At 35.8% G+C, this 26,918-nt stretch overlaps 1 protein-coding gene across 2 annotated transcripts in view; it reads left to right on the plus strand.

Moving 5' to 3' along the window:
- Positions 1–3,794: 3,794 nt before the first annotated feature.
- LOC136031503 (acetylcholine receptor subunit alpha-like) overlaps positions 3,795–26,918 on the plus strand; it is a 166,905-nt gene continuing 143,781 nt past the window's right edge. Inside the window, exons 1-2 of one of the 2 annotated variants that reach the window (XM_065711163.1) lie at positions 3,795–3,911; positions 25,857–25,996. In XM_065711163.1, coding sequence (XP_065567235.1) covers positions 3,854–3,911; positions 25,857–25,996 — 198 coding nt within the window. In that variant the 5' untranslated portion in view covers positions 3,795–3,853. The remainder of the gene's footprint in view (positions 3,912–25,856; positions 25,997–26,918) is intronic. The other variant, XM_065711164.1, reaches the window with a different exon arrangement.

Genomic DNA, 26,918 nt, shown 5'->3' on the forward strand with positions numbered 1-26,918 from the left:
GAGCGCCGGATCTATGTGCGCTACCACAGAAGACCCCGCCTTTTTGGCATTCATTAGGGTCACTTGGTCTTTTTTCTTGAAGACTTGCTCCTTCAAGGTTTTTCCCGTCATCTTACTTAGAATCAACTTTCCAGCCACATCGACCGCGTCAACATTAACATCTTGGGAAGAAGTTATGCCGTTGGCAATGTTTCTAAGCTGATTGTCACCTCTGAACGAAGGTGATTCTCTGAAGTATCCGACGAGTTTCTGGGTATCGTCGAAGTCACGCTCCTTTCTACTGGAACTAATGTCGAGGTGCTGCTCACTTGTCGAGTGACCAATTTTTGTCAAATTTTGCATCAAGAGGTTGATCCCCGGGCATGCTGGTCTTGACAGAACCCAAATGGCTCTCTGCTGTTCTGTCATCCCACCTCCAGTTGTAAGACCGCCCGATGTTTTCAGACTTCTCATATTACTCTCTGCTCGATCACAAGATCTGCCGAGAGCCCAGCCCAGCGTCGCTCTGATCTTCTAATGGTGTGACCTCCCTGTTCAAATGCTTCGAAGATTGGTGGGTGACTAGTTTGAAGCTTAGCCATTTCTTTCTGGTATATCCAGATCGACTTGACATAGAGGTTATGTCCAGATGCTGCTAGAAACGGAAGCATCTCTACTGCAGATTGTAGGTGCAAATCCCACAGGCCTAGTCGCTCGGCACGTATGAACTTAAGCAGTATCTCAACCATGTCAAGATACTGAAACCAGAGCTTCGCAGTTCTCTGAGTCAGCAGGTCTTGGCGTCTCTGCTTGAGAAAGTTTTCAAGTTGCTTGAGCTGGGGATCATGACTGAGATCTTCGGGTGGGAGGTATCCATCCAGTACGTTAGCGAAGACAGTAGACATGTCTAGAGACGTCAACGTCGCTTGCTCTTCTTCGAGGAGATGAGCATATATGACCGAGCTCACGAGAATGTGAGCTCGAACAGCTCTAGAAATCGCTTTTCCAGAAAGAATGTGCGGCACTGCACTAGTCGCGTATACCAATTCCAGAACCTCTTTCAGACCAGAACCTTCCATGAGGTGTCCTATGCATCCGACGAAAACTCATCATCAAATGAAAACCGCCTAACTTGAGAGCAATACTACTCAGCTCATTCGTCGTGTCGTACTTGAGGATCTTCATAGACTTCCACCAGAGCGGCTGGTCAAACGTGAGAACGGGTGTGAGTCCGTAGGTTCTGCCTTGCGAAGCTACAAAGCTCAAGGTTGAGTAAAGGCAGGATTCGTTGCTAGACGGGAGGTCAATCATGGGCAAAAACAAGACGCTTGCCTTGCTGCGAAGGTTTCCCGTTTCATGATGTATTTGGTTAGAGAAAACTGACTGCATGAATCCATTCCAGCTCGGCCTTGGGACATTCAGGAACCCGGTAGCTAACCAGAGCTGATCGAGTGAGGCATACGGGTCGTTGACATTTTTTGCCAGGGATCTTCTCATATTGCACCTTTGAAAGCACTGTCTCACTTAAGCGGTAAGGTAGATGGGAATTTTTCCTTTTTGGGCTACTTCATCTAATGAAACTTCAACTCTCGGAATGGGCTATCGGCTGTTAATGAGAGGAGGCGTGACTGTTGGCTAGCAGAGCCATCCCATGGAAAGTGTTTCTTCCGTCCATCGTGCAAACATCGTGATCTGCATTATCAGCTATATGCTGCACAGCATGTGCGGATGGTAACTCCTGCAAGGCTAGATTCATCATGGACTGATGCACAGTGTTTAAATTTCTGGACTTCAGCATAGGAGGAGCAGAATCCATGGCTGTGTAAAGTGTCAATAAGAAATCTGGACTTGAAATGGTGATCCAGTTGCACTGCTAAGCCTAGTTGCGTGGACAAATGAGGGCACGCGGGCGAGCTGCTTGAACGATGGAATTGCCAATGGCAAGCACTTTGGAGGAAATATCGGTTCCAACGAATATTTCATCTAAGAACACCATTAGGCTATCAGGTAAGAGCCTTCCAGCTGTTCTCCAGAAGAAATCTGCTTTGCGGTTATTTATGATTCCTTCTGTGCTGGCAGTCCTTTGATATCACTTTTGATAATCTTTGCTGCTGCTCTAATAAGGTTGATTTTCTCACTCTCTTCGTTATCGGTTTTGTCCAAGTAATAAAAATTCTGGAGTATCGCTGATGCTTTTTTCTTTGAATGTCACCACGTCAGCCTTACCGTCAATAGTTGCAAATACTAGCTGGTCACTGGCCTCCCCCTTTTTGGACTTTTTTATCTGGCTCAGTATCTTCGAGTATTCCAAAAAGTTCTTGCGTCGCAAATCTGGCTGGAATGCTCTTATTTAATGGAAACATAGAAGAACAGGCTGCGTGATAAATGGCGTCAACTGCGTGCTGGTCTGACACTGCACATATTCGGTGGAAAACGTTATTTGACCAATCATCATCACGGCTTTTGCACACTGCCTTTATACTCTCTTCAAAGTCTTTAGTCCGAACCTTGTACCACTCGTGTCCTTTTCTGTGGGTAGTTTGGAGATTTATCCTTGTAGTGCAGAAAAAGCAACTCTCTTGGAAGTTGAAACTTGGAGTCCGTGATCGGGAGTACCACTGTTTCTGCTTCCGTCTTTTCTTGCAAGGTTCGTCGTCTCTCATTCTCAATTTTCGACAGGTATATTTTGTTTGTGAAAGTCTTTCTGCAAGCAACATAGACTTGGTTCCCTGCCTCGACAGAGATGCTGGTACCTCTCGTTTTGCTAGCTTCATTGATCGCCGTAGCTCCTTTTTCTGCCAGCACCGACGATTCTGAGGTGTCTATTGAACCTTCACAAAGGGGACATAAAACTGCGGTCTCAGCCATCTAAAAAAGAGAACTGGGAATAAGTGAGCTGTCGGTGAATGTTACAACGAAAACCCTCATTCTGTACCGAAAAATTCGTGCTCCTCTTCGAAAAATACCCCGTGATCGTGTGTCGCTTGATTTTTTTTTTTTTTTTTTTTTACTTCATACAAAAACAAAAACAAAACATAAAAAGAATTAAATGATTAAACGTGATGTTTCTGTCTGATAAAAGAGCACAAAAACAATCGTTTCTTAAAAGGGAAACCATCAATAAACTACTTTTCTTTTCACGGTTCCTCATTCTCGGATTCTGGAATTATCTAAAAAATAGGCGCAAAAAACGTGAAAACAGAGGGAATTTCGCAACGGGATGGAGATTTTAGATTTTTGATATGTTGTAGAGCTCTCTTTTCTGAACACAGTGGTGCATAAATAATTTCTGTACCAATTTTTTCCTGGTTCAACCATTTTTTTCCGTATCTTTCCCCTACTAATAAGCAACAACTAGAAGGAGAAAAAAAGAAAGAAAAAAAACAAAACAAAAACAAAAAAACATACAGAACATACCTGAGGTCTGGGAGCAAAGTGCAGAGAGGAAAATCACACACCACTAACAAAACACAGGGGCCATCAACTCAGAAGAGAAAAAAAATTACTGATTATTTCTTTTTTTTTGCACTGAGGGCGGTTGCAAGGAAGTCTTATTCAACATATTTGCATACTATTAATCCATATTCACTGGCTAGAATTATTCTTGTTTTTTTCTTTATACTCTTTTCATTTTGTGATAGGTTTTTAAAATTGCTTTCTTGAGTAACAAATCTTAACGAATCACTTCTTCAATTAAGCCTTTTGTTTTACCTCACGCAAAAGGAAAGTGATACTCTGCAAAGAAAGTGTATCCATCTAAGGATTCTGCGCCAGTTGTCCATGTTTTCCTAGAGATTTTTGGGAAAAAAGTAAGCAGTGAGATACAGCACTCCTAAGAAGATGGTAAGGGGGTGTTTCGTGAAATATTAGAAGAATGAATGGATTATCTAATAGGATACTATTAATATTTACTGGAATTAACTTCATAAACAGTAAGTGACTTCACTTGAAGGAAAGTTACATGACTCATCTAACAACAGACGCCTAATGTCTAATGGACAGTAGAAAGAGAAGACGGTAAACCATTCCACTCCGCATGAAAAGAAAAATCTAAGTTGATATTATTAAGTTCATCAGTTTATTGATAAATAATTCTGAGCTTTTGATCCAAAGACAATTAAAAACACGTTTAAAAATATCAGCTCATTCATAGTAGATAAAAGTAAGTAAATAGTGACTCTTGTCAATAGTAATTGAAATTCTAAAAATGAATACTTTGATTATAATACGTATAATAATTATTAATATAAAACAATTTCTCATGAAAAACGGTTAACAATTCCTATATGAGTGTACAATCCTGATGAAAAAGAACAACATCATAAGATACTGTTATAGTAAAAGGTAAAGGTAAAGGTAAAGGATACGGCGTTAGACTTAACAGTCCTTACCGGCGGTGCTGATCTCCGTTTCTTGGCCCTTCAGCCAGGAAGTGCAATGGGGGGCTGGGGGCCAGCCATCCTGTGCTTTCGCACACCCTTCCTGTTTACCTTCCCCAGATTTCTCCAGGTACCCAATTAGAGCTGGGTCGACTCTGGCTAAGCTTACAGGGTCATACCACTGACCCCCGTCCCAGACCGAAGAATTGGGTACACTGGGATTTGAACCCGGGTCCTCTCAGACAAAGTATCCCGAATCCAGCGCACCAACCCACTCGGCCAGGACGGCTATATTATACTGTTATAGTACTGTTATAGTACTGTTATAGTACTCTTTCTAATACGAAATTTCTTGAAGAAGCAAAATTCTTCTCGAGAGGTAAATTTATTTAGAATGATTTTAATTTGGCGAATTTTGGAAATTTTGGCTACCCAACATTTCCTCTAATGCTTTCGTCCAAAATGTGAAGTTTTAGTACTGTTAGTGGTTTAAAATTTACTAGACACCATTTTTATTTTTCTGCTTTTCTGCATACTGAAACGATGATATTTTCTGATGCTGATGTAAACTATGTATTACTTTATTTAATGTTGTAAACTGTGTATTATTACTGTTTTGCCGTATCTGATATTTTCAAATTTCTAATAATTGTCAAAAACCGATTGTTAAACTGTATTCATTGTGAAAGCAACAAGCAATGTATGTTCAATCACACTTTGACCCTCCTAATGTGCATTATTCTGCTAATCCCTCTTTTAAGAAAAGATTAGCAAACTGATAACACTGCTACTACTTTAAACTTACAGCAGCATCAAGCCGCCAGAGGTTAACAAAGCTACGCACGCTCCTCCTCCATCCGAATCTATTCAAACCATGTCTCTTTACTCCCTCCCAAGAAGTCAATTTCTCTTAAACTTTTCCTTAAGACATCCTCCCGCCTCATTCTGGGATGACTTGCTTTTCGTTCGGCCCTGGACAGTTTGCCGACAAGGACAATCTTTGGCAATAAATCATCCTTCATTAGCAGAACTTGTCCTAGCCATCTTATTGTTTCTCGTATTTTAAACCTAAAAAGAGGGATTGAACAATATTTTTCAGACAGCTTACTGTTTGAGATACGGTCTGTCAGTCGGGTACCCAAAAAAATCCGTAAGGTGATTTCTTAGGGGAAAATCTAGCAAATCCTCCTCTGTGTTTCTGAGTTCTCACGCTTCAGAGCCATACTTGGCCACTGTCATCACTGTATCTTCCAATATTATAATTTTGGTACGCAAATTTATATTCCTATTCTTCGAAACTCTTTTCAGCTGTGAAAAAATCAAACTTGGCCTTGGCAATTCTACTTTTAAAATCTTCACTGCACGCACCATCCTTACTAATAATACCACCTAGGTAAGTGAAGATGTAAAATTGATCGATCTTCTGAATACCCAACATCACCTCTTCACCTATGCCTAGTCTTATTGAATGAGTGTTTTTTACATTAATTTTCAACCCCATTCTCGCACGCTGAACTCACATAACCTCTAAATGCTCATTCATTTTGCTAACACTTTCATCTAGAATGCTTGATTCATGAACATATTCTAAGTCTAGGAGAGTCTTATATCCCCATTTGAATCCGTGTTTTTCTATTGTCTTTGCTGAACTCCTTAGGACAAAGTCCATCTAAATGATCCACATAAGTGTGGATAGGCTACAACTCTGCTTAACTCTTAATTTCAAGCAAATACAGCTACTAGCCTTATTTCCTACCTTAACGAAGCAATGTGATTCTCGTCCATAGCACTAATCATTTTGATATATTTATCTGGTATATCATAGGATAGGAGTTTTTGGCAATTATCCAAGACGCGCTAAAATATCTCATTGGCCCTTTAATAGTAACAATCATGATATGCTATCTTAGATTTGGGCTTGCCGAGTTAAAAAATCAACTTAATTTGTACTCGAGAAGCTCTCAGCTTCTTTTTCTATAGACCAAGGCTTAACTCGATTTTGCATCAACTCTTTTCACAACCCGAGGTAGCTAATATGAACTAAGCTTGAACTTCACTCGCTTTCACACAAAATTTCACAATTTGGACATATATCGTTTTTGCTCCGACTCAGGATTTAGTTTGTTTTTGTACTTAGTTTGCTATTAGCTCATTCCTTTATCTGAATCCAAACTTAGCTTTTTTTGTATCGAATCAGAACTTGGATAGGTTTTTAGCTAGATGAGTCAGGAATTGGGTGGTTTCACAAAGTTTTGGCTAAATCTTCAGCTCAGATTAGATACTTTTGTCACAACGAGTAAAGGCAAGCAAGGCCGTTTTTTGTCAAGTATGTTTATAGATCTGACCTACCTTGTGTTCGGACCCGGTCAAGCTTAGCTCTTTGTACCAAGTTATTGTGTAGCTGGAGCTTGGCTTGTCTTTAAACCGGTTCGGACTTCATCTAGTGTTCATGCTGGGGTGTCACTTAGCCTGTTAGGCTTCAAGTCAATACGTGTGCTATTTGCGCACAGAAACAAGACTTCACTCGTCCTTGTTCCAGCAGAGGACATGGACCAAGTTTGAACAGATTTGGAAATTAGCTTATCTTGAAACCAAGGCAATTAAGCAGAGCAAACATGGCTAATTTTTACATGAGTCACAACTTAGCTTGTTTTTGCAGCGACAAACCAAAATTCGCTTGGCTTTAGCTAGTTTTAGCAAGTGATTCGGCACGTATATTTTTTTTTCTACAAAGTCAAGACTTAGGAATCGTGTGCATCAAGTCAGGATGTAGCTCCTTGTCAAGCCGGGTTAGTAGAAAACTTGCCTTGTTTTTTTGCAAATTCAGAACTTTTTTTTAATAATTATCAGGTATTCGGTATGCCCTCCTTTGCTTGATTGGAATAATTGGAAGCCCCCCACCCTTCGGTCCCATGAGCTTTTTCTTTTTGAAGGCGTAATTCCAGAATTTCTATTCGTCTAAGTGAAATAATGATCTCAAAATATTATTCCAATGTTTGTTGGGCCTCAGTGGCGCCAGAGGGCTAGAAATGACATAGTGGATGGGGGAGCGTCCTCCAATACCTTTTTGAGCTTTGTAAGATTCAATATAGCTTTCAATTTAAAGCCGAATGAGTCTCCTTCCATCTTTTTACAACCAACCTCTGTAAAATGGCACAGAAAAAGACAGATCGTTCTATGTTAAGTCCACATTACGTAATTGAATCTGATCCATTGTAAAGTAGCGTACTTATAATTAGCTGGAGCATTGACAGAGTAACAGACGTTAAGGTTACATCGGTAATATTGGTGTGGCTTATTCTATTGAACAATGTATTATGAATAAATGTATTGGTAGTTTTGGCATAGAAATGTTGTCAACTCCAATAGTTGTTATTAAAATAGCGCAATTACCAGTGTTTTAACACATTGTTGCTTATGCTAGTTTAACGATAAAATATGTTTTTCAGTCACTACATGGTACTATCTATAACTGTTTGTTACAGAATTGTATGATAATGTCCTTTTTAAGTGACCAAAAGACTGGAGGACCGCTAGACACCCCCTCTCACACGCCTCTTTCTCCCAAACATGTCTGACCAATATTTAGAGTTAGCCACTTGGTTCAGCATAGCTGAAAGGTCCAAGAACTATGCCTATTGGGATGACATGATGGGGATGAAATGAAGGGTGGTATATTGTCCCAATTGTCTATTGTTTAGATATATTGTTTGTTATTTATAATTGGAAATTTTTTTCCTGGGAAAAATTTTCTGTGGGGCGAATTTTTGCAGGGGGAACCTTCAGTGGAAGATTTCCCGGGGTAAATTGTTCATGGAGGGGGGATATCCAGCAAGGTTTGAAAATCAATAAGAAATTAAACAAAAACAAATGATTATAAAAAGAGTTTTCCAATTGGAATAATCCAGGGGAAATTTTCCGGGGGGAATTTTCAGAGAGAAAGGAATTGTTCAGGGGGAATATTAGGGGGAATTTTGTGCGAGAAGAATTTAACATGGTGGAATTTCCCATATAAGAAATATATTCCCATATATTTCCCATATAAGAAGAATTTTTCGTAGGACAGGGAGAAGGAATTTCACAGAGAAAATTACCCACAGAGGGGAGAGGGAGATGGATTTCCAGGCAAGACTTAAAAAATGGTCAAAATTTTCAATTGAATTCCTCTTTCTCGCATTTAACCTGGAAAGTGCAAGCAATTTCTATCAGATAATTAAATAAGAGCATTCTTTTATTATTGTTATTTTTTTTTATTGAAGCATTTCCATCGAACTCAATTCAGAAAACTTTTAGTGAATTCACTTGCCATTATATGAAAGTGGAATTATTTTTTTTTTAATTTGTTGTATCTGGAAAAGTTTAAAAAATGTTTTATCATTGTTTGGTGAAATGATGTTCTCTCCTTCTACAGATTTGCCTAATATTGTCCTTGCAAAGATTATTGTTGAGCCTGCCATTGAACAAGACTTGGTTACATAGTCAAATGGTACCAGGGGGCCTAGCTTTGCTTGGTGAAGCAAACATTATACAGAATAACAGTAGCCAACGTATCTCTCCTCCTCCTCCTCCCCGTGGAAATTCGCGTCCCCATACCTTGATTCACATACGGAAAAACCCTTTTGTGTAATTTTTTACATGTAATTTTACTGGGCTAACTTTACTAATAGGCATTAGAGACTCTAATGTAATTAGAGACATTGGACATCGAAAAGATGTCCAATGCACCCCCCCCTCCAGTTGAAAATTATCCCCTTTTGTTTCGCCTAAAATTTTCCCATGGAGGGAATTCAAAATTCCCTCCAAGACTTCGTAATTCAAAACCTTTTGAATTACGAAGCCTTTTGTATCATTTTCTTAAGTTAGTTATACTGAAATTCATTTATTATTTCCTACTCAATTCTTGAAATAATGCCCCGAAACTGTTTTTTAATTTGGAATACCAAACTGTATTCGGCATTAACTATATTAAATCAAATAAAATAATATTTGCAATGGAACTATAGGTCAGTGTTAAACTTAAAATATATATAAATTATCCTGTACATTAGAGGGGCTGCCCTCCTGCTCCCTATATGCTAAAGTTTTGATAAATGATATAAACGCGTAATGAGATAAATGCAAACATATGTAAGGTATATAAAGCCATATACGGCCACACAAATTCTTGCGTAAACAATTTGAGCTATTTGGTAACTGATGTATTTTGTATCATTTGCCTATCATAGTTCATAGGCAGCGCAATAGCACTGCCTAAATAAAGAGCAAAGTGGGCCACAATGTATTATTTATTTTTTTCTGATCAGGAACTTCGTATAGAAAGAGTCTTCGTAGAATCTTCGGAAGGAACTCATTCGATTAAAAATTTAAAGTCCGAGTGCCCTTTCTAAGAGCCGAAAGTAATTGGAGGGCAACCAGTACCCCTTAGGCCAATCATTTTACTAAATCTGTCTAATCAAAATTTTAACATAGCCATTATGTTTACTATAATTAAAAGGCATGGTAATTACGGCTTTGCTGATGACAATCCCCCTTTATAGCCCTCACTTCAAGGGCTGTAAGTTATGTTAGTTGCCTATTATTAACATACAAGGTTTTTATCCAAGGGGCTGTTCATAAAAAAGTTCAGAGGGGGCTCATTCAATTGGATACCAGAAGTTCTAGTGCCTTTTTGAAGCGTCAAAATTAACTGAAGAGAAACTAGCACCCCCATGCCCTCTTTTCGCCCAAATGTATCAGATCAAAATTTTTAGATGACCACTTTTTCAAAATTGTTCAAATATCATATAACAAGGCCTACAGGGCTAACACAGCCTCCAAGAGCCTAGGGACAAGGGTTGCAAGCTATGCCCCAGAGGCATACAAGTTGTTTATGGAATAGATGGTCGTGGAAATCAGAAGTTCTAGTGCCCTTTTTAAGAATTAAAAGTGATTGGAGGGTAAGTAGCCTCCCACGCCTTATTTCCCAAAAATGAACCCGATCAAATTTTAGGATGGTGTTTTTGTTCAAAATGGTCCAAAGATCATATAACTAGGCCTCCAGGACTTGTATGACCTCCCAGAGCCAGTGGGCAAGGGTTGTAAGTTATCTTTCGGGGTTATATAATGTTTGTACGGAGTGGGTGGTCGTATAAGCTTCTGAGGGGATTCTTTTGATTTGAAATTGAAAGCTCTAGTTCCTTTTTTAAGAGTAAAAAATGATCGGAAGGCAGCCACTCCCCCCGCTCGCCCTTTTCCCCTAAATGCTTCTGATCAAAACTTTGAGACAGCCATTTTGTTCAAAATAGTCCAAAGCTCAAATAACTGTGGTTCCAATTTTGGCCATTCCCGCAGCCCTCGCAGCAAGGGCTATAAGTTGTGTTGGTTGCCCATTGACAAATACACAAAGTCCCTGTGGCAAAGGCTGTAACCTAAGCAAGTTGCCCATTGTTAACATATTGGACTGCTTCTGTAGAAGGACTGGTCGTATAAACTTTGGAGGGGGGAGATTTGGTTGAAAATTGAAAAGTCTAGTTTCTTTTTAATTGTCCTTTCAAAGTGTCAAAAGTGATTGGAGGGCAACTGCCCGTCAATTTTCCAAAAACATCGAATCAAAATCTTCAGATAGCTATTTCGTTCAGTATAGTTGAAAAGCACAGTAACAATGTCTTCTGGGTCATCCCCCCATAACCCTCCGGGCAAGGGCATAAAGTCATACAGTGCGTCCCTTGTTTACATATAGTATTGTTTATTGAGAAAGGTCGGCATGTTTCACCTTTTGTGTCCAAAAAAAGAAAGGTATTCAGGTGAACTTCTCAGAGAATATTCGGGGGAGTGTTGAACTAAGTCAAAACACGTAATGTATATATGACTTGTCAAAAGGGTGTAACTCAAGAATGTCCGAGTGTTCTAATTTGAATGTTCTGGAAATTGTAAGGGGTTGATCAATTGACCGCAAAGGCAATATTTGAATGATAGCACTACTACTACTGCTGCTACAACTACTTAAACAGCTACAATTGCTGCTTCTATAGCAAGTGCTATCAAGGCTGAGGATATTGAAGTGAAAATTTCAGGAATGTTTAATGGAAAGTTGAACTAAAAAGAAAGGTACTATATGTATACATATTGTCAAAAGGGTGTATCAGCAATTTCTTTGGAACGTCTTACGGTATCGAGCTGAAACTTCCAGGCATAATGAGGGGATGATCAACTGGCCAAAAGGGGGATGAAATTCGTAATGTTGCAACACCAAGAAATTAACTTATAGTGACTATTCAAAGACAATATAGTGCTACTTAGACTGGCGAGGAATTGGTTTAGAACTTAATGTGTAGTCTGTTTGACGACTATGATAATACAGTGGCAAAGGGAATGTTTAAAAACTTCTTGGGGTAGAAACGTCCAAAATGTAAATTTCAAAAAATATTAAATGATTTAATCTATTTACTCTTTGCTTGCGATATAACTACAAAGATTTTACATTCAGAAATTTGCTTAAATTTTTATCATCAGTGGAAGGTCAATATTAATTGTTCATTCAATTAAGACTTTCGAATAAAATCATAAGTTACCCAATCATCCAAAGGAACAGTAGTTACTTGATATATGAACTGAGAGTCGTCCCCCTTTCACCCCAATTATAGCGCGAGTATCATTCGTGAAAGTTCCAAATTTCTTGAATTTTTTCTTTTTGTTCTGCTCAAAACATAGCTTCGCTCTTTACTTTTGTAAAAAAAAATTGTTTTTCGGTACAAAGGTGACCGAAACAGGTAAATCAACAAGCCGTTTCTTTTTTGATACTTCGTGAAAAACGTAATTCTTTTTATCCCATGGCCTTTCTTAGTTAGTGCTTTCGATTTGAAGACACTGAGGTAATAGTCATACTTGCAAGGAAATTACGATCCAAGCTAAATCATTGGACACAGTAGTTTTTAGAACCAGCCACTAAAACAAAAAAACTTCTATAAGCACTTATTAAGTTTCAGGATTGAAAGGGTTGAAGCCAAATCTAGGGTAGTCTAAATACATAGGGGATTTCTGTCATCTCAATTCCCATTTTTTACGCAAAAGTTTAACTTTTAGATACAAATTCTTCGAGAAAAAGCGCTTCTTTAAATGCATATTCTTTTGATAATAAAATAAAATTTTCCTAAATAAGAGAGTATTATTGCTTCCCTTTTAGAACTGAATTCAAAATTTTTACCAAAATTTTTTGACATTTGTAAAGCTAACATTTAAGCTAGAAATTATTATCTCCAAAATAAGAGCTTAGCTCTCATCCTTCTTAACCTCGATATTGCACGGTTCATCCTATTTTCATCTGTATACAAATTCATCAGAATGTAGGAAGATCAAAGAGTAAATTCATATTCATTTTCATATTCATGTATTAATCTAAAGTCCTTCTCAATTAAAGCTTAAGAAATTGACCAAAAAATGCACTTTCAAGGCTTTAGCTTCTTCATATAAGTTCTGTTGGCGTCCACGAAAAAATGGAACAATGATGCATTCTATAGCCGTCGGTCTTATTGGACTAATTGTAATGGTTCATTTTTTCTTGGCTACCTGTAAGCTGACGGAGGGTGTTATACCGTGTGCCAATCGCTGTGTGTTAGCAAAAATGGTCGCATCCGCACCTTATAAAATTTTAAGATAAACACAATAGAAAAAACTGTTTTTTTCTGGAACTGAATGTACGGTAGATTCGAAAACGAATCTTAAGGCCGCTAGTAAGGGAGCTTAAGGCCGCAAAATTATAAAATTTTGGTCCTGTCGGATGAAGTCCACTATGTCAAATGAAAAACGGATACGACATTTTTGTCGTCGGTTTTACTGCTAAGGCAGTTTTGAACAAAATGCAGGACCGCACTTATGTTCCTTTTCCACTTCGTCACAGCAATATTTCGTCAAAGTTTTCGCAGGAATACCCAAAGCTTATCTTGGAGCTTGAACAAGGCATTTCTACCCTTTTGTACTTTGCTTTTTTAAAATGGATTCTAATCTAAATGATTATAACCCAACTTCAGAAATTTCAATTACTCGGTAAAAAAAAGAAGCAAGGTAACTGATGAGGACATTGCTGATTTTCTTTTCTTCGTCTCAGCTATTTCGATGAGGGAAGAGGTTTTGCAGCTTTTTTTCTGGGCTTGCTGTCTATACTTCAATAGAAGGGGGTTGTTGACTCTACCTATGCTTCCAAAAACGTGCTTGTCTTACTCCACATATAGTGTGGACATAAACTTGTTGACTCACTTCACATCTTTGATTTTTTTTTTATTGGAATAGCAGGTTTGAAATCCAACAACTTAGGGACCACAAGACACTCAACCACTTTAGTGGGAGAAGTGTCTTTCTTTGCCTTAAGTTTTTCTTCACAGGAATGTTTATTTCAAAAACTGATTCATCAAAAAACAACAGTTTGTAACCGACTCTTTTCGAGTAGTCTAATGTAAGGCAAGGTCTTATGTAAATTGAAGTCTTATAACTTCGGGAAATGGATATAAGTGAACTTATAGATCTTGGGAGGACTGGAGAAAATTCGGCACTTTGTTAATTTGATTGATGATGTAAAGGGCTTTTTGCTAACTTTTATGGGCTGCTTCACCAAGCCCAGTGGCGTGTGTACTTCAGAATACTTCAGACTTCTTTCAATACATTTATGGACTATATTTACTTCCTGTATGTTCGAGTGACTTGGTTGTTACTTTTAACAGTCTAACGTACTTACAAAGTACATTCTGCGCAGCGAAGCTCTTGACTGAATATCAGTTCTATACTGAACATAAATCTGCCCAAGAGATTGTTTCAGAAACTTCAGAATAGGTAGACGGAATTCTTTCAACCGCCAGGGTATTTCGACACCACTTGCTATATCGTTTGCTTCTCGATCTGCAATTATTTTAGGCCACACTACGGAGTGCACTTCTTCTATATATTCACCAGAAGCCCAATTATACGAGATTACACGTGTCAAGTTGTTTGAAATTTTTCTGTTGTAGGAAAATGATGAAGCATTACCACGAGAAAGCGAAGGGCAAAGCATAGAACTGGTGTGGAACTATTAGCCCTATCCTTTTCCTCTCTAGTCTCAGCCTTTCTAATGGCCTGTCATTCAGTACTCTTCATTTTAGGCTCTAGAAGCTCAATACCGATGTTTGTCGACATGTTTGTCCTCGCTCCTGTCACTTTAGTCCTTCTTAAGCTTATGAAAGTTCAGATTGTAATTTGGTTCAAAATATTCCTATAAATTATTAAAGATACTGATATTTTTCCTTTATCACTACAAACGTTTAGGGCAAAGTTTTCAGGCTTTCTGTGACAGGTCCATCAAAAAACGTATGGAAGGAGCAGAGAAAAAGGGAGACTCTTTAAACTAGGTTCCTTTCATTCCAGACGATATTTTGGACAATGTGGACAACATCCATACTGTAAACGCCGTAGAATGAAAGGATATAGGTAAACTATAGGTAACTATAGGTAAACTATAGGTAATAGGTAAACTATAGGTAACTATAGGTAAACTATTCTAACTGTCAGAGACAACATTGCAGCATTGTCTTTAGTAAAAAACTTTTACTACAACTTTTACTTTTTTATATATTTAATTTCAAACTATTATTCAAATCGTACCAGAAAATCTCTTTTCCTTGCCACCCTCTTGTAAAATTTCACCCGCGAAATCCCCTGTGTAAACTATCTTCCGAACAGTAAATTAAACCGTAATATCCCCCACAAAAAAATAATATCCGTAAGTTTCTAAATGACACAAACTATATGTGAAGAATGCGCAAACTGTGTAACTTACAGCCTTTTCTCCTGGGACTATGGGGGTCATGTCGTCTCCAAAGACATAGTTTTAGGACCTTTTAACTATTCTGGTTCAAACGGCTATCTCAAAATCTTATCAGAGGTCTTTGGGGGATAAGTTGGAAAAGGAGGGGGTTAGTTGCCCTCCAATCTTTTTAGTCACTATAAAAGGGCAATAACAATTTTGATTTTCGATCAAACGAGCTCTCTATCGATCTTCTAGGATAACTGGTATGATACGATTATCCTCGGAATAAAAAAAAATAAATAAAAACCCTCACATGTGATCTTTCTTCTGGTAAAAAGTTATTTTTACATAGGAGCTTTAAACCTAAAGAACAGAGTTCTTGAATAAGCTAAACATGGTGAAATTTCATGGTTTTTTACTATATGCAACGCTGCAGTGTTGTCTCTGACAACACTGCAATGTCTCTGATAACACTGCAATGTCTCTCACTGCAAAGTCTGACAACACTGCAATGTCTCTTACAACACTGACAACACTGAATAGAATATTTCACCATCTTTCATTCTACGGCGTTTACAGTGTAGATGTGGTCCACATTGTCCAAAACATCGTCTGGAATGAAAGGAGGCTTGTTTATAAAGTCTCCCTTTTCTCTACTCCTTCCGTACGTTTTTGATGAACCTGCCACAGAAATTCTGAATACTTTGCCCTAAAAGTTTATCAAACAGTTCGTGGTAACGAACTGTAGTAACGAGCGAATCGGCTCAATAGTAACTAAAAAACTAAAAAATGGAATTCTGATATCAATAGTTACATCAAAAGAATTTCATTTAATGCTGATTTTAAATATATAAGCTTCATCAAGTTTGGTTTAACTCATCAAAAGTTACGAGCCTGAGCAAATTTGCCTTATTTTAGAAAATAGGCGGAAACACCCTCTCAAAGTCTTAGAATCTTAATAAAAATCACACCATCGCATTCATCATATCAAAGGACCCCACTGTAGAAGTTTCAAGCTCCCATTTACAGAAATGTGGATATTCTAATTTTTTGCCAGAAGACCAATCACGGGTGCGTGTTTATTTGGTAGTTGTTGTTTTTTATTTTTCCCAGGGGTGATCGTATCGACCCAGTGGTCCTAGAAGGTTGCAGGAGGTCTCTTTCTAACGGGAATTAAAAGTTCTGGTGCAATTTTAAGTGACCAAAAAATTGGAAGGCACCTAGGCCCCCTCCCACGCTCATTTTTCCCCTAAGTCTCCGGATCAAAATTCTGAGATAGCCATTTTATTCACCATAGTTGAAAAACCTAATAACTATATCTTTGGGGACTTTCTCCCCCTTAGTCCCCGTGGGAGGGGCTGCAAGTCACACAAACTTTGACCAGTGTTTGCATAATATAATTATGGTTATTGGGAAGCGTATAGGCGTATTCTGGGGGCTTTTTTGGTTGGGGAGGGGGAGAAGTTGAGAGGGGGGTTAAGTGGAAGGATCTTTCCATGTAGGAATTTGTCATGGGGGCGATAATTAAAATGAAGGGGCGCAGGATTTTCTAGTATTATTTAAAAAAACAATGAAAAAATAAATATGAAAAGTTTTTTCAACTGAAAGTAAGAAGCAGCATCAAAACTTAAAACGAACAGAAATTATTACGCGTATGAGGATTGAACCTCCTCGTAATACCTCGCTCTTGACGCTAAAGTATTTTTAGTAATTTCAACCATTTATTCTACGGCCTTTGTGATTCAGGGGTCATTCTTGAGGATTGACGAGGGGTGAATCCCCTCATATACGTAATAGAAATATACGATAATAGAAGTTCGTTCCGTAAGTTAATCCGTAAGTTACTTATATTTTCTACTAATGAAAACGTTCGTAAGAAATTAAAAGTTCTAGTTGCCTTTTTAAGTAATCAAAAATCCGTAGGGCAACTAGGCCACTTCCTCCACTCCTTTTTCTCAAAATCTTCCGATTAAAACCATGAGAAAGCCATTTAACCAAAAAAATTAATTTGCAAATTTTCGTTTTAATTATTCATGTGCGGAGAGCCAAAATCTAAACATTAATTCAAAAACGTTCAGAAATTAAACGAACAGAAATTACTCCTTATATGAAAGGGGCTTTTCCTCCTCAACACCTCGCTCTTTACACTAGGGATTTTTACTGTTTTAAAAAGTAAAGTTAAGAGAAAGAGTCAAACTTTAACGTAAAGAGCGGGGCGTTGAGGAGAAAAAGCCCCTTTCAACGGATTAGTTTTTTTTTCGTTTTAAGTTTTAATGTCCCTCCTTACTTTCAGTTAAAAGAACTTTTTTTTATTTAATATTTATAAGGATTTAAGTACCTATTCCACCTACATAGACATTCACTGATCCAAGTCTCTAATAGTTGCTGTGCAACTTTACATTCCTGTGCATGCACTTCTGAAGCCTCAAATGAATAAACTCTGTCAAATGAAGCATGAAGTGTCTATTTGCCGTTTATGCTACATAGACTGCTTGCTTATTAATAGACGAATGCGCTTACACGTGGCTTTCGTTGACTTCTGATGTTGGAAGGGTTAATAAATACTTTTCAAAAATTCTAAATTGATTGGTAATCTATGAATTTTTCTTTGATAGTAATATGACCCTCCTCTGGAAAAATTTTGTTTTATGCATAAAATGGTAAAAACGTCTTTTTGCGATTGCAGGATCTCTTTAGCTTCTTAACATGGGCACTAGAACTTTTAATTCATGTTTTAATTAATCCTTTTCTGCTCAAGGACTACTAGGTCCTGGGAAAAAACAAACGAATAAACATATCGGTGGCTGTCTTTCTCGAAAATAATATGAGATATCACATTCTTTTTGATAGGATCTTGAATACCTCTATTTCGAAGCTCTCTAACGTACTGAATTTGATTGTGTGGTTTTCAGCGAAATCCCTTATTTAATTTTTTTTAACTAGACAAATATTTTAAGGATGAAAACTTTTTGTTGGAAACTTTAAACTTAATGAATTATACCCTTTAGAATCAAAAGGCAAATTCTTTGATGTAAATAATGTTATCAAAAATCCTTCATCGTAGAGATTTTGGGAATATGTGCAGAGATAGTCTTGTAAATACTAAACATTGATATGAATTAATTGATTTAATTATTATCATACCAATTTTTAGACTCATCCCTTAAATAAAGACTGGACAATTATAATTCAACAGAGGTAAAGTGTACAAATTAGCCAAAACTTTGATTTGAGGTGGGGTTTGATAATGAAGGGTTCATTGGCTAACTTTCCGCCATTGAAGCATAGGTTTAAGTTTAAACATTCTCCCGAGGTTCTAATTACGAAATTGAAATTAGTTTTAATTCTAATTTAAAAACCGAAAGTAAAACTAATTTCTAAACATGCCTGCCTTTATACTACAATGAAGTTATAAATAAGAGGGGCATAATTAGGGGCTAAAGTGCGCGGTGCTATGCTTTTCACGCTGCCCTCGAAGAACAATTTGTTTTATCTTTGCATCATTTTGACTAAAATGTCAGTATTTCCTTCTTGATAAGCCACCTGGGGGCATCTTGGCCACTTGGGACGTTAAACAATTTCTAGGATGTCCTTCAAATCAATTTGTGTCCTTGGTTATTAGAACTCAATCGAATAACCATCAACTGAGCCCTTTCCCAAGTTTCAGCACCCATTTGTTCTAATACGATGAACCTTAGGGAGCAAAGTAACACATAACAACTCTTCATTTTATAATTTGTCAACGCCATTGTGTTGACTATGATATGAACAACCTTATGAATGCTTCGAAATTTTATTTATTTATATATAATTAAACCTCGTTTTACGAAAATAAAAAAAAACTCAAATTGATATGTTAATTTCCGATGCATATTTTAAAGACCATATTATATTTTTACTAGAACTTTGTAACTTATATTTAACCTTATATTCGAACATTTGTTGAAATGACCTATGAAAAACGAATGTATTTAGAATCAGAAAATTGAATAAACTGAAAAGTAAAAGTCGAATATAGGGGTCGTTGAAGAATATTTTTTAAAAATCTTCATAAATATCGGAATATCACCTTCTCGGTGATTTGGAACCTAGGTAACACATTGTTAAACAATAAACAATTTAGATTGCTAATTAACCTATATATTAGTAATATGAATCTCATCCTTCCTGAACACAATCAAATTGGAACCGAAAGAAGAAAAAAGAAATAAGACAAAGCAGGAAGAGGGAGCTGCCAGCAAAGGCTGAAAAATTTGACAGATGAGTTTTAAGCTGGGGCACCAATTCAAGAAAATTAGGGAGAAGGCAAGAATATTTTCAGTTTTTCATGAAAATATAAAACAAAGATATTTTTCGAAATCTAGGGAAATACAATTTTTAGTTTTTGCTGATAGTGCTAAAAAAGTGCCCCACTCCCCTAATTGACCCAGTTAGCACCCTTGAGCTGAAGACAAATCGCCTTTTTCACCACGGAGAAAATTTAATAAGGTTTCTTACACAAATTCATCTAGAATATAATTAACTGCCAGTTAATATTTTAAACGAATTAAATAGAATCAGTAAATTTATGGAATTTCGTATTTTGAACAGTCTATTACCTCGTCATAGAACGAAATCGGAAATTAAAAGCCTGGGATTTCTGCTCTTCAAGATAAGAAGAAAGCTGATTAATGGCAAAATGTCATTACTGGCTTGAAAGAATATTGGGATGACTTTTGAACTGACAGTAGGGAAAGAGAATGAGGATATTCTTATTAAAGAATATAAGAGAATGCAAAAAAGTGTAATGATAGGGGACATCCCTTCATTTTACCTTAGCACTTCCAATTTTACCACAAAAACAATTTTAAAGTAAATGGAGTCTGTTTTGTGGGTTAAATTTTGAAAGATGTCCTTCGGATCGCATTTTCTAGATAGAGTGTGCCATAATTTTCAGAAAATCCTAAAATCTTTTTTTTTCTTTTGTTGGTTAGAAGCGGTGCATTAATTTGAGAAGTTAAAAAATAAAATTTGTTTCAAAAATAAATTTAAGTAATAGTGGGATCAAAAGCAACGTTACTTGTATCACAAAACTAAAATCATGATGATTAGCCTGATTGTAGTTGTTTATAGAACACTTTAAAAGTTAAGTTTATTTTCACAAGGTAGGTTTAAAACATTTGTGCTAACAATTATATGTCTCTTTGCAAAAACCACATTTGAGAAATTTCAAAATAAGAATCCAGGCCTTGACATTTTTTGTTGCTTTTACGATTAAATAAAAAAAAAAATAATCACCTAAGAGTAACATTAAAACTCAAAACGATAAGAAACTATTACGTATACGAGGGGTTATAACTCTCCCCAATACCTCACTTTTAACGCTAAAGTTTGACTTTCTGAGACAATTTCTTAAGAATAATTAATACAACACAAAGACTTTTTAAAAGTTCTAAAACAAAACCTTAAGCCTATTGAGCGAGGTATCGAGGAAGGGGCAACCCGCTCACATACGTTATAACTTCTGTTTGTTTTAAGTTTAAATAGTCCTCCTTACTTTCAATTGAAAAACTTTTTTTTTAATTTATGATCGTTTTTTAAATAATGCCGGGAAACCCGGCTCCTTCTCCATGGAAAACTCACTTTCTCCCACAAAAACTTTCTCCATGGAAAGATCTTCTCGCGTAATCCTTCCACCAGAAAAAATCCCCCCCCCCAAAAAAAAATACCTGTGTACTTCCCAATAACCACACTAAACAATGGCCAAAGCTCATAGCTCACAGCCCTTCCTCCGGAACTGGATGGGGTCAAGTTATTCTCAAAGACATAAATACTAAAGCTTTTGACTATGCTGAAGAAAATGGCTATCCCAAAATTTTGATCTGGCGACATTGGAGAAAAAGGGCACGGTAGTGGGGAGTAGCTGCCCTCCATTATTTTCCTTTAATTAAGAAGGACACTAGAACTTTTAATTTGTAAATCAAATGAGCAAGTTTTCCGATCCTATGTGTTCAATGGTTCGATACTATTACCCCTAGAGAAAAAAAAATAAACACGCATCCGTGAGTCCGGCGAAGCAAAATACCCCATTTTTGTATATAGGAGCTTGAAACCTTTACGGCAGGGTTCTCTGATATACTTAATCTGATGGGATTATTTTTAAAATATCCCTTTTTTGAAATTTGGATATTTTTTCTTAGCCTCTTAACTTTTAATGGGTAACAGAAAACTTGACGAATCTTAAATATTTTAGATAAGCATCGAAATTCAATTCTTTTGATGTGTCTATTGTTATTAAAACTCTATTTTTTAGAGTTTCGGTTACTATTTAGCCAGATCGCTCCTTACTTATAGTTCTTTACCATGAACTGCTTGATACTAAGCATTGTGCTCTTAAAAAAGGGGCAACAATTGTACAGCACGTGTTTCTTCTACAGTGAATCAATTAAAAAAAAAAAAATTCAAAAAAAAATCTTTTTTAAAAAGACTTTTTAAAAAGACGTAAAAAGACAAGTTAAATGATGAGCAGAGTGGAAATAAGTCTAAATTGAACTGAAAAGGAACAGAATTTACATACTATGAATGAAACCCAAAATGAAGCAAAATTAAATAAGCAATCACTGCAAACATAAAGATAACAGATACTGTTATACTCGTAAATCAGTAAATACTTGAACTGACAAAAACTAACCTAGACAATCAAATCATCCTTTAAACAAATAGAAATAACGACAAACAAGACTAGGTATACTACCCCTAAGGGGAATGGTATCATCTGTGGTTTATTGGACGAAAATCTGTGTTTCGAGCAGTTTTTATTTGTGATGACATCAACAATGACACAACAAAAATAATATCACCAGGCTAACAATGGCTTACAAATAATAATCGCCCAACTCCCCTCACTCTCTTAAACCAGTACAGTAACCCTACTCCTTTTTGTTCTATTTTCTTGTCGCGTTAAGTCGCGTTAAGTTCCTTTGATTATTCATTTAAAATTCTCTAAGTTTTACTTATTAATCTATAGCAAGAAATGCCATCAATATGATTGACTTGAATATTTGTTTTTATCTCAGTTTATTTTGGGTTTTAGTAACTCATTGATGGTAATTTCTGTACAATTAAAGTCTGAATCATTATAGGGCTTTATTTCTGCTTGTCCATAATTTCGATATGGCTCTTAATTTTTCTTTAAAATTCCTTCTTTTCCGAGAGTATTTTATTAAAATCAATACTAAATTAATCTTTAATCAACATAGTTTTATTGTTGGTTAATATAAGGAATATTTGTAACAATTTTTCAGCTATTCTCCTCAAGAATCAAAATTTGGATTGTTATTTAAATGTTGGATAAATTTGAACATCCAGTCGAAATTGACGATTGACTGAAGTTTTTGAAATAAGTTTGTAACAATATAACAATATTACTAATAGAAGTTTGGGTGAATAGAGATGGACGCTATTATTCCTATGAATTAAAAATATACAAAAAAATTTGTTTTCTTCAAAGCTGAAGTTATCTTGACCTTCATCCCGCAGAAACTTTTTAATACGTACGTATCCGTCATCCGCCCTTCAAACAAAAGTATATTTTGTTTCATATATTGTTGCGATTTTTTGTTTACATAAATGTATTAAATGTCATTTATCAAAACGTTTTATGTTTTGTTCTTAAAAAGCAACAAAAATAATTAGATAAAAAGTGTTATAAATAAATACAGCCTGATTAGTCTCCAAGCTTTTTCTTAATTAAGGTTTTGTTGTTCGCTATATACAAATTAAGGTGACTATATGGCAGACAGTTGTAGATCAACGTAAACATTTTCATTTTTTTTTTAGTCAGGAATCGTCAGAACCACATTTTCCTCTTAAATTTATTGTTCTCGTTTAGGCTCTCCTGATCAAGTCTACTTGTCTTGAAATTTTCACGCGGATCTGAGAAAAGCAATGTTTGACCCTGTTTTTGGGTTCCATGAATCGATGTAAACCATCCTTTTTAAAAAATTTTATTCCTCATAGTTTTGTAGGGCCCACTAAATATCCTGATATGTTGCTAGTCGACTGAGAAAAAAAAAGTTGCTCGGTTTTTGGCGCCACAAATAGACAAAAAATATTTTTTCAAGTAGTATTTGTCTTCATTGTCTTTAGACATTTTTTTTTTACTTTGAGTGAGGTTCCCTTGTCTTTATCTACATATCTTGTAAGTCTGACCCAATTTGAGAAAGAAAAATGTGCTGGCTGAGTTTTAGGTGTGCTTCTAATACTATTACTACTAACAATCTACACTATTTACAACTATTAATGATTTAGCATTTACTACTTGAGAGGCTAATGTTGTATTTTTACAACGTAGTCTAAAATTGACAATTTTGAATAAATCATGCAAACAAATTTTTTTGTCTATAGTCTGACCTAGAGATCACATGGGAAGCGTTGGAGATTTTTCCTGGTATTCGTTCTTATAGTGGCCTGTCAAGGGTTACTGGAACTAACAATTACTAACTGTTTGATAATTCATTTTCTTTAAGATTTTCATATAAACTTTTCGTAATTTTTCTTTTTTTATACTTTTCCTAAATAAAGATATAGCTTGCACCTTGTCGAATAAGTTTCCATTTTTTCCCGCCTATTAAAATAAAACAGTGAATTCACCCATGTAATTAGTCCAGGTTAATTTTTGTTAGCATGTTGAGGGATGCTAAAATAAAGAGATAGTTGGGTATAAAAAAACGTAGAGAATACATTTCAGAAAGGCAGGACATCACTGCATAGAGTCCAAGAAAACCTTTCAAATTGAACTTCAAAATTAATTCAAAAAAATATTGGTTTCGATTTTTTTTCCAGGGTAAACACTAAAAAAAAACTACCTGCACTTCACATAAAAAACTGTTTTTCCAAATTTTATCCCGTTCTTTTTATCAAATAAAATGGGTTTGCTGCACTTCTTTAGCTTAGAACGTCGAACAGCGGATAATAGTAACTTGTTGATGGGCTAATGCACTACGCATATAACACAGTATACGGAATTGAAGGCAGCTGGCCGGCACGCACCCTAAGTGGTCGCTTATTAAAAAAAAATTATGAATAGATAGAAAACGAAACAGCTAGGGCTTATTGTCTGCAATATTAAATCATGAAAAAGCACATCTTAATAACTGACTTTTTCATATTTTCATATTTAGTCCTAAGTCAATAATAGTTTTAGCAGCTTCAAAGTTTTATTACATCGGCTATCTTTTAGAAAACATGCAGCAAAATCAGTTTGCTGCACTTCTTTAGCTTAGAACGCTGAATGCTAGGGGAGTATAAAATCCTGCTTTTATGGTTATAGCATCATAGGATAAAAGTATCTTCATTACTGCTTGAAAAGCTTAATTATTTTGCCTATTACAGAATTGCTTGCTTTTGGAAAGTAGAAAAGTTTTGAGAAAATATAGGAGAACTTTCTAATTTATTGCCTCGCTTCCAGCAAATTTTCTAGTAAAACTTTAAAGATAATCTCGCTCACGTTTAAAATTTTCTAAAAGTTTTTATTTGGTTTAATGAGTCTATTCTGGGCAAAAATAAATAAATAAAGAATAAGTTTTATGGCTAAATCAAGACTTAGCTTGTATTTATTATATTTCTAGATCTATGTGGCAATTCTATTAAAAAGAACTGATGAATTGAATTCAAACTTGAGTAGATTCCGAGTAGTTTAACGCAAATGAAGTTGGCTTTTCTATACACAATTGAAAGAAGATGATCCGTTTCTAGAATATTCTTATCTGTAAATTTTTTGGACTCATTTAAGAATCATTAAATTTTATTGACTCATTTTGTGAATCAGTGGCTTCAGAAGGTGAATAGTATTTTTGAAAGCCTTATAAAATCACTACCGAAATCCAATTAATATTGTCAGTTTTTTGCAATAAGTTAATTAGATCAATGGAAGCACTGTTAATTTTTGAATAAATTGCCGTTCCAGGTAATATTCGTGATAATCTTTTCTTCTCTCCAGTTAGTTAAGCTTCTTAGGTTTATAGACCAGCCTATTACCTAAGCAGTTTTTTTTTTATTTCAGGCCGCCTTTCTTATGTTTGAACTTGCATTGTTTGAAGTTGAAATACAAGCAAAATTATATTTTTTTTCACTCTTCAAAGAAGTTTGGGTGAATAGAGATGGACGCTATTATTCCTATGAATTAAAAATATACAAAAAAATTTGTTTTCTTCAAAGCTGAAGTTATCTTGACCTTCATCCCGCAGAAACTTTTTAATACGTACGTATCCGTCATCCGCCCTTCAAACAAAAGTATATTTTGTTACACGTGTATATTTAAAGTATATATTAAAAGTATATTTTGTTACATTATTACTTAATTAGTCTACACGTGGCTTGTTGTGCCTTTTATTATGTAGATTTCTGTAAAAATTTTCGATCTATGCACTTTAAAAGCAGAAAATCAGCCCATGGCCTTTCAAACTCTGCCTTCTTTGCCGTCGCCAACTAATATAGTAGGAAGGTAGACAAGTTACATCTTATTTGAGATAGTTTAAATAGTGCGTGGATTTATAATATGTTAGTACCAGTTAGTACCACGAACTGTGTCCTTTTCCCTTCAAACGTACCTCCGCCCCTCCTGACCTGAAAGGTTGTTATGTTGCATCTTATCCATACGAGCATCATGCAAAGATTTTATTTTGCACTGATTTCTTCACTTGGATCCTTCAAAACTCTAGTTGTCTACATGCAATGTATATAAATAATTTTTATTATATTTCTAGATGTTCATGGTAACTCTGATGCAAAGCGTTTATATGATGATTTACTGTCAAACTATAATAAACTGGTTCGACCTGTCAAGAATGTGTCAGATCCTTTGAAAGTAGAGATTAAACTCAAATTGTCTCAGCTCATTGATGTTGTAAGTATGTCATACTTACATACTTACATATTGGATTACATACTTACATACTTACATATATTACATATTACATATTATTATATACTTACATATCATACTTACATACTCACATACTTTACATATCCAATTTGAGTTTTAGTTTGATGTGTACTTAAATGAACCAATAATGATAGGAAAACACAATAGCCAATGAGTTTTCAGGCTAGATCCCCTCTGGGAATGTTTTAATTTTATAATTTGAAAAAAACATACTTTATCTACTGTTTGGTTTAAAGAATTGCAAGATAAACAACTGTTTCTGTTGTTAATCTGTTTGCAGTGAATTAAAGAACCCCCCTCAAAGAAGAAACACTGCAAAGTCTCTTACAAACCACCAAGGGAATGGTAACTATCATTATAAGAGTAATATCACCGCAATTGTTTTAAACTGAGTCATAGCCACTACCCTTTTCTTTCTTTAATGATTTAAGGTGGTGAAGAAGTTTTGCGGTGATCTCCTTAAGACTCAGGTGTTATTAATTTTCTTGGAGACGCAGATTTATTTTAAGTAATAGGCAATGATTTGTAAAAGATGCTGGTGTCTTTTACGTAATAGAAAATGTTTTCTAAGAGATGCTTGTCTCTGTTATATTTAAAAAATTATCTATGAAGGGCCGGAATGAAATTCTCAGGGCCTCTTTCAAGCATGAATCGTCCAAATTGATTATAACCCAATATTTTCATGCTTGAAACACAAAGCCTTTTTCTATCTGTATACAAAAGATTTTCCGCCATTTCTAGGAGCGGAATCGTTATAGAGTCTAGATGACTACTAATTTTTTCTAAGAACAATGGTTTGTCATTCTACTAGCCTTACAAAAGACAAGTGCTCCACTATTTTTAGGAACCAAAGCGACTAGGGATTTACAATTGATTTTCTAGT

This window comes from Artemia franciscana, chromosome 9, assembly GCF_032884065.1.
Source record: "Artemia franciscana chromosome 9, ASM3288406v1, whole genome shotgun sequence".
NCBI classification, from domain to species: Eukaryota; Metazoa; Arthropoda; class Branchiopoda; order Anostraca; family Artemiidae; genus Artemia; species Artemia franciscana.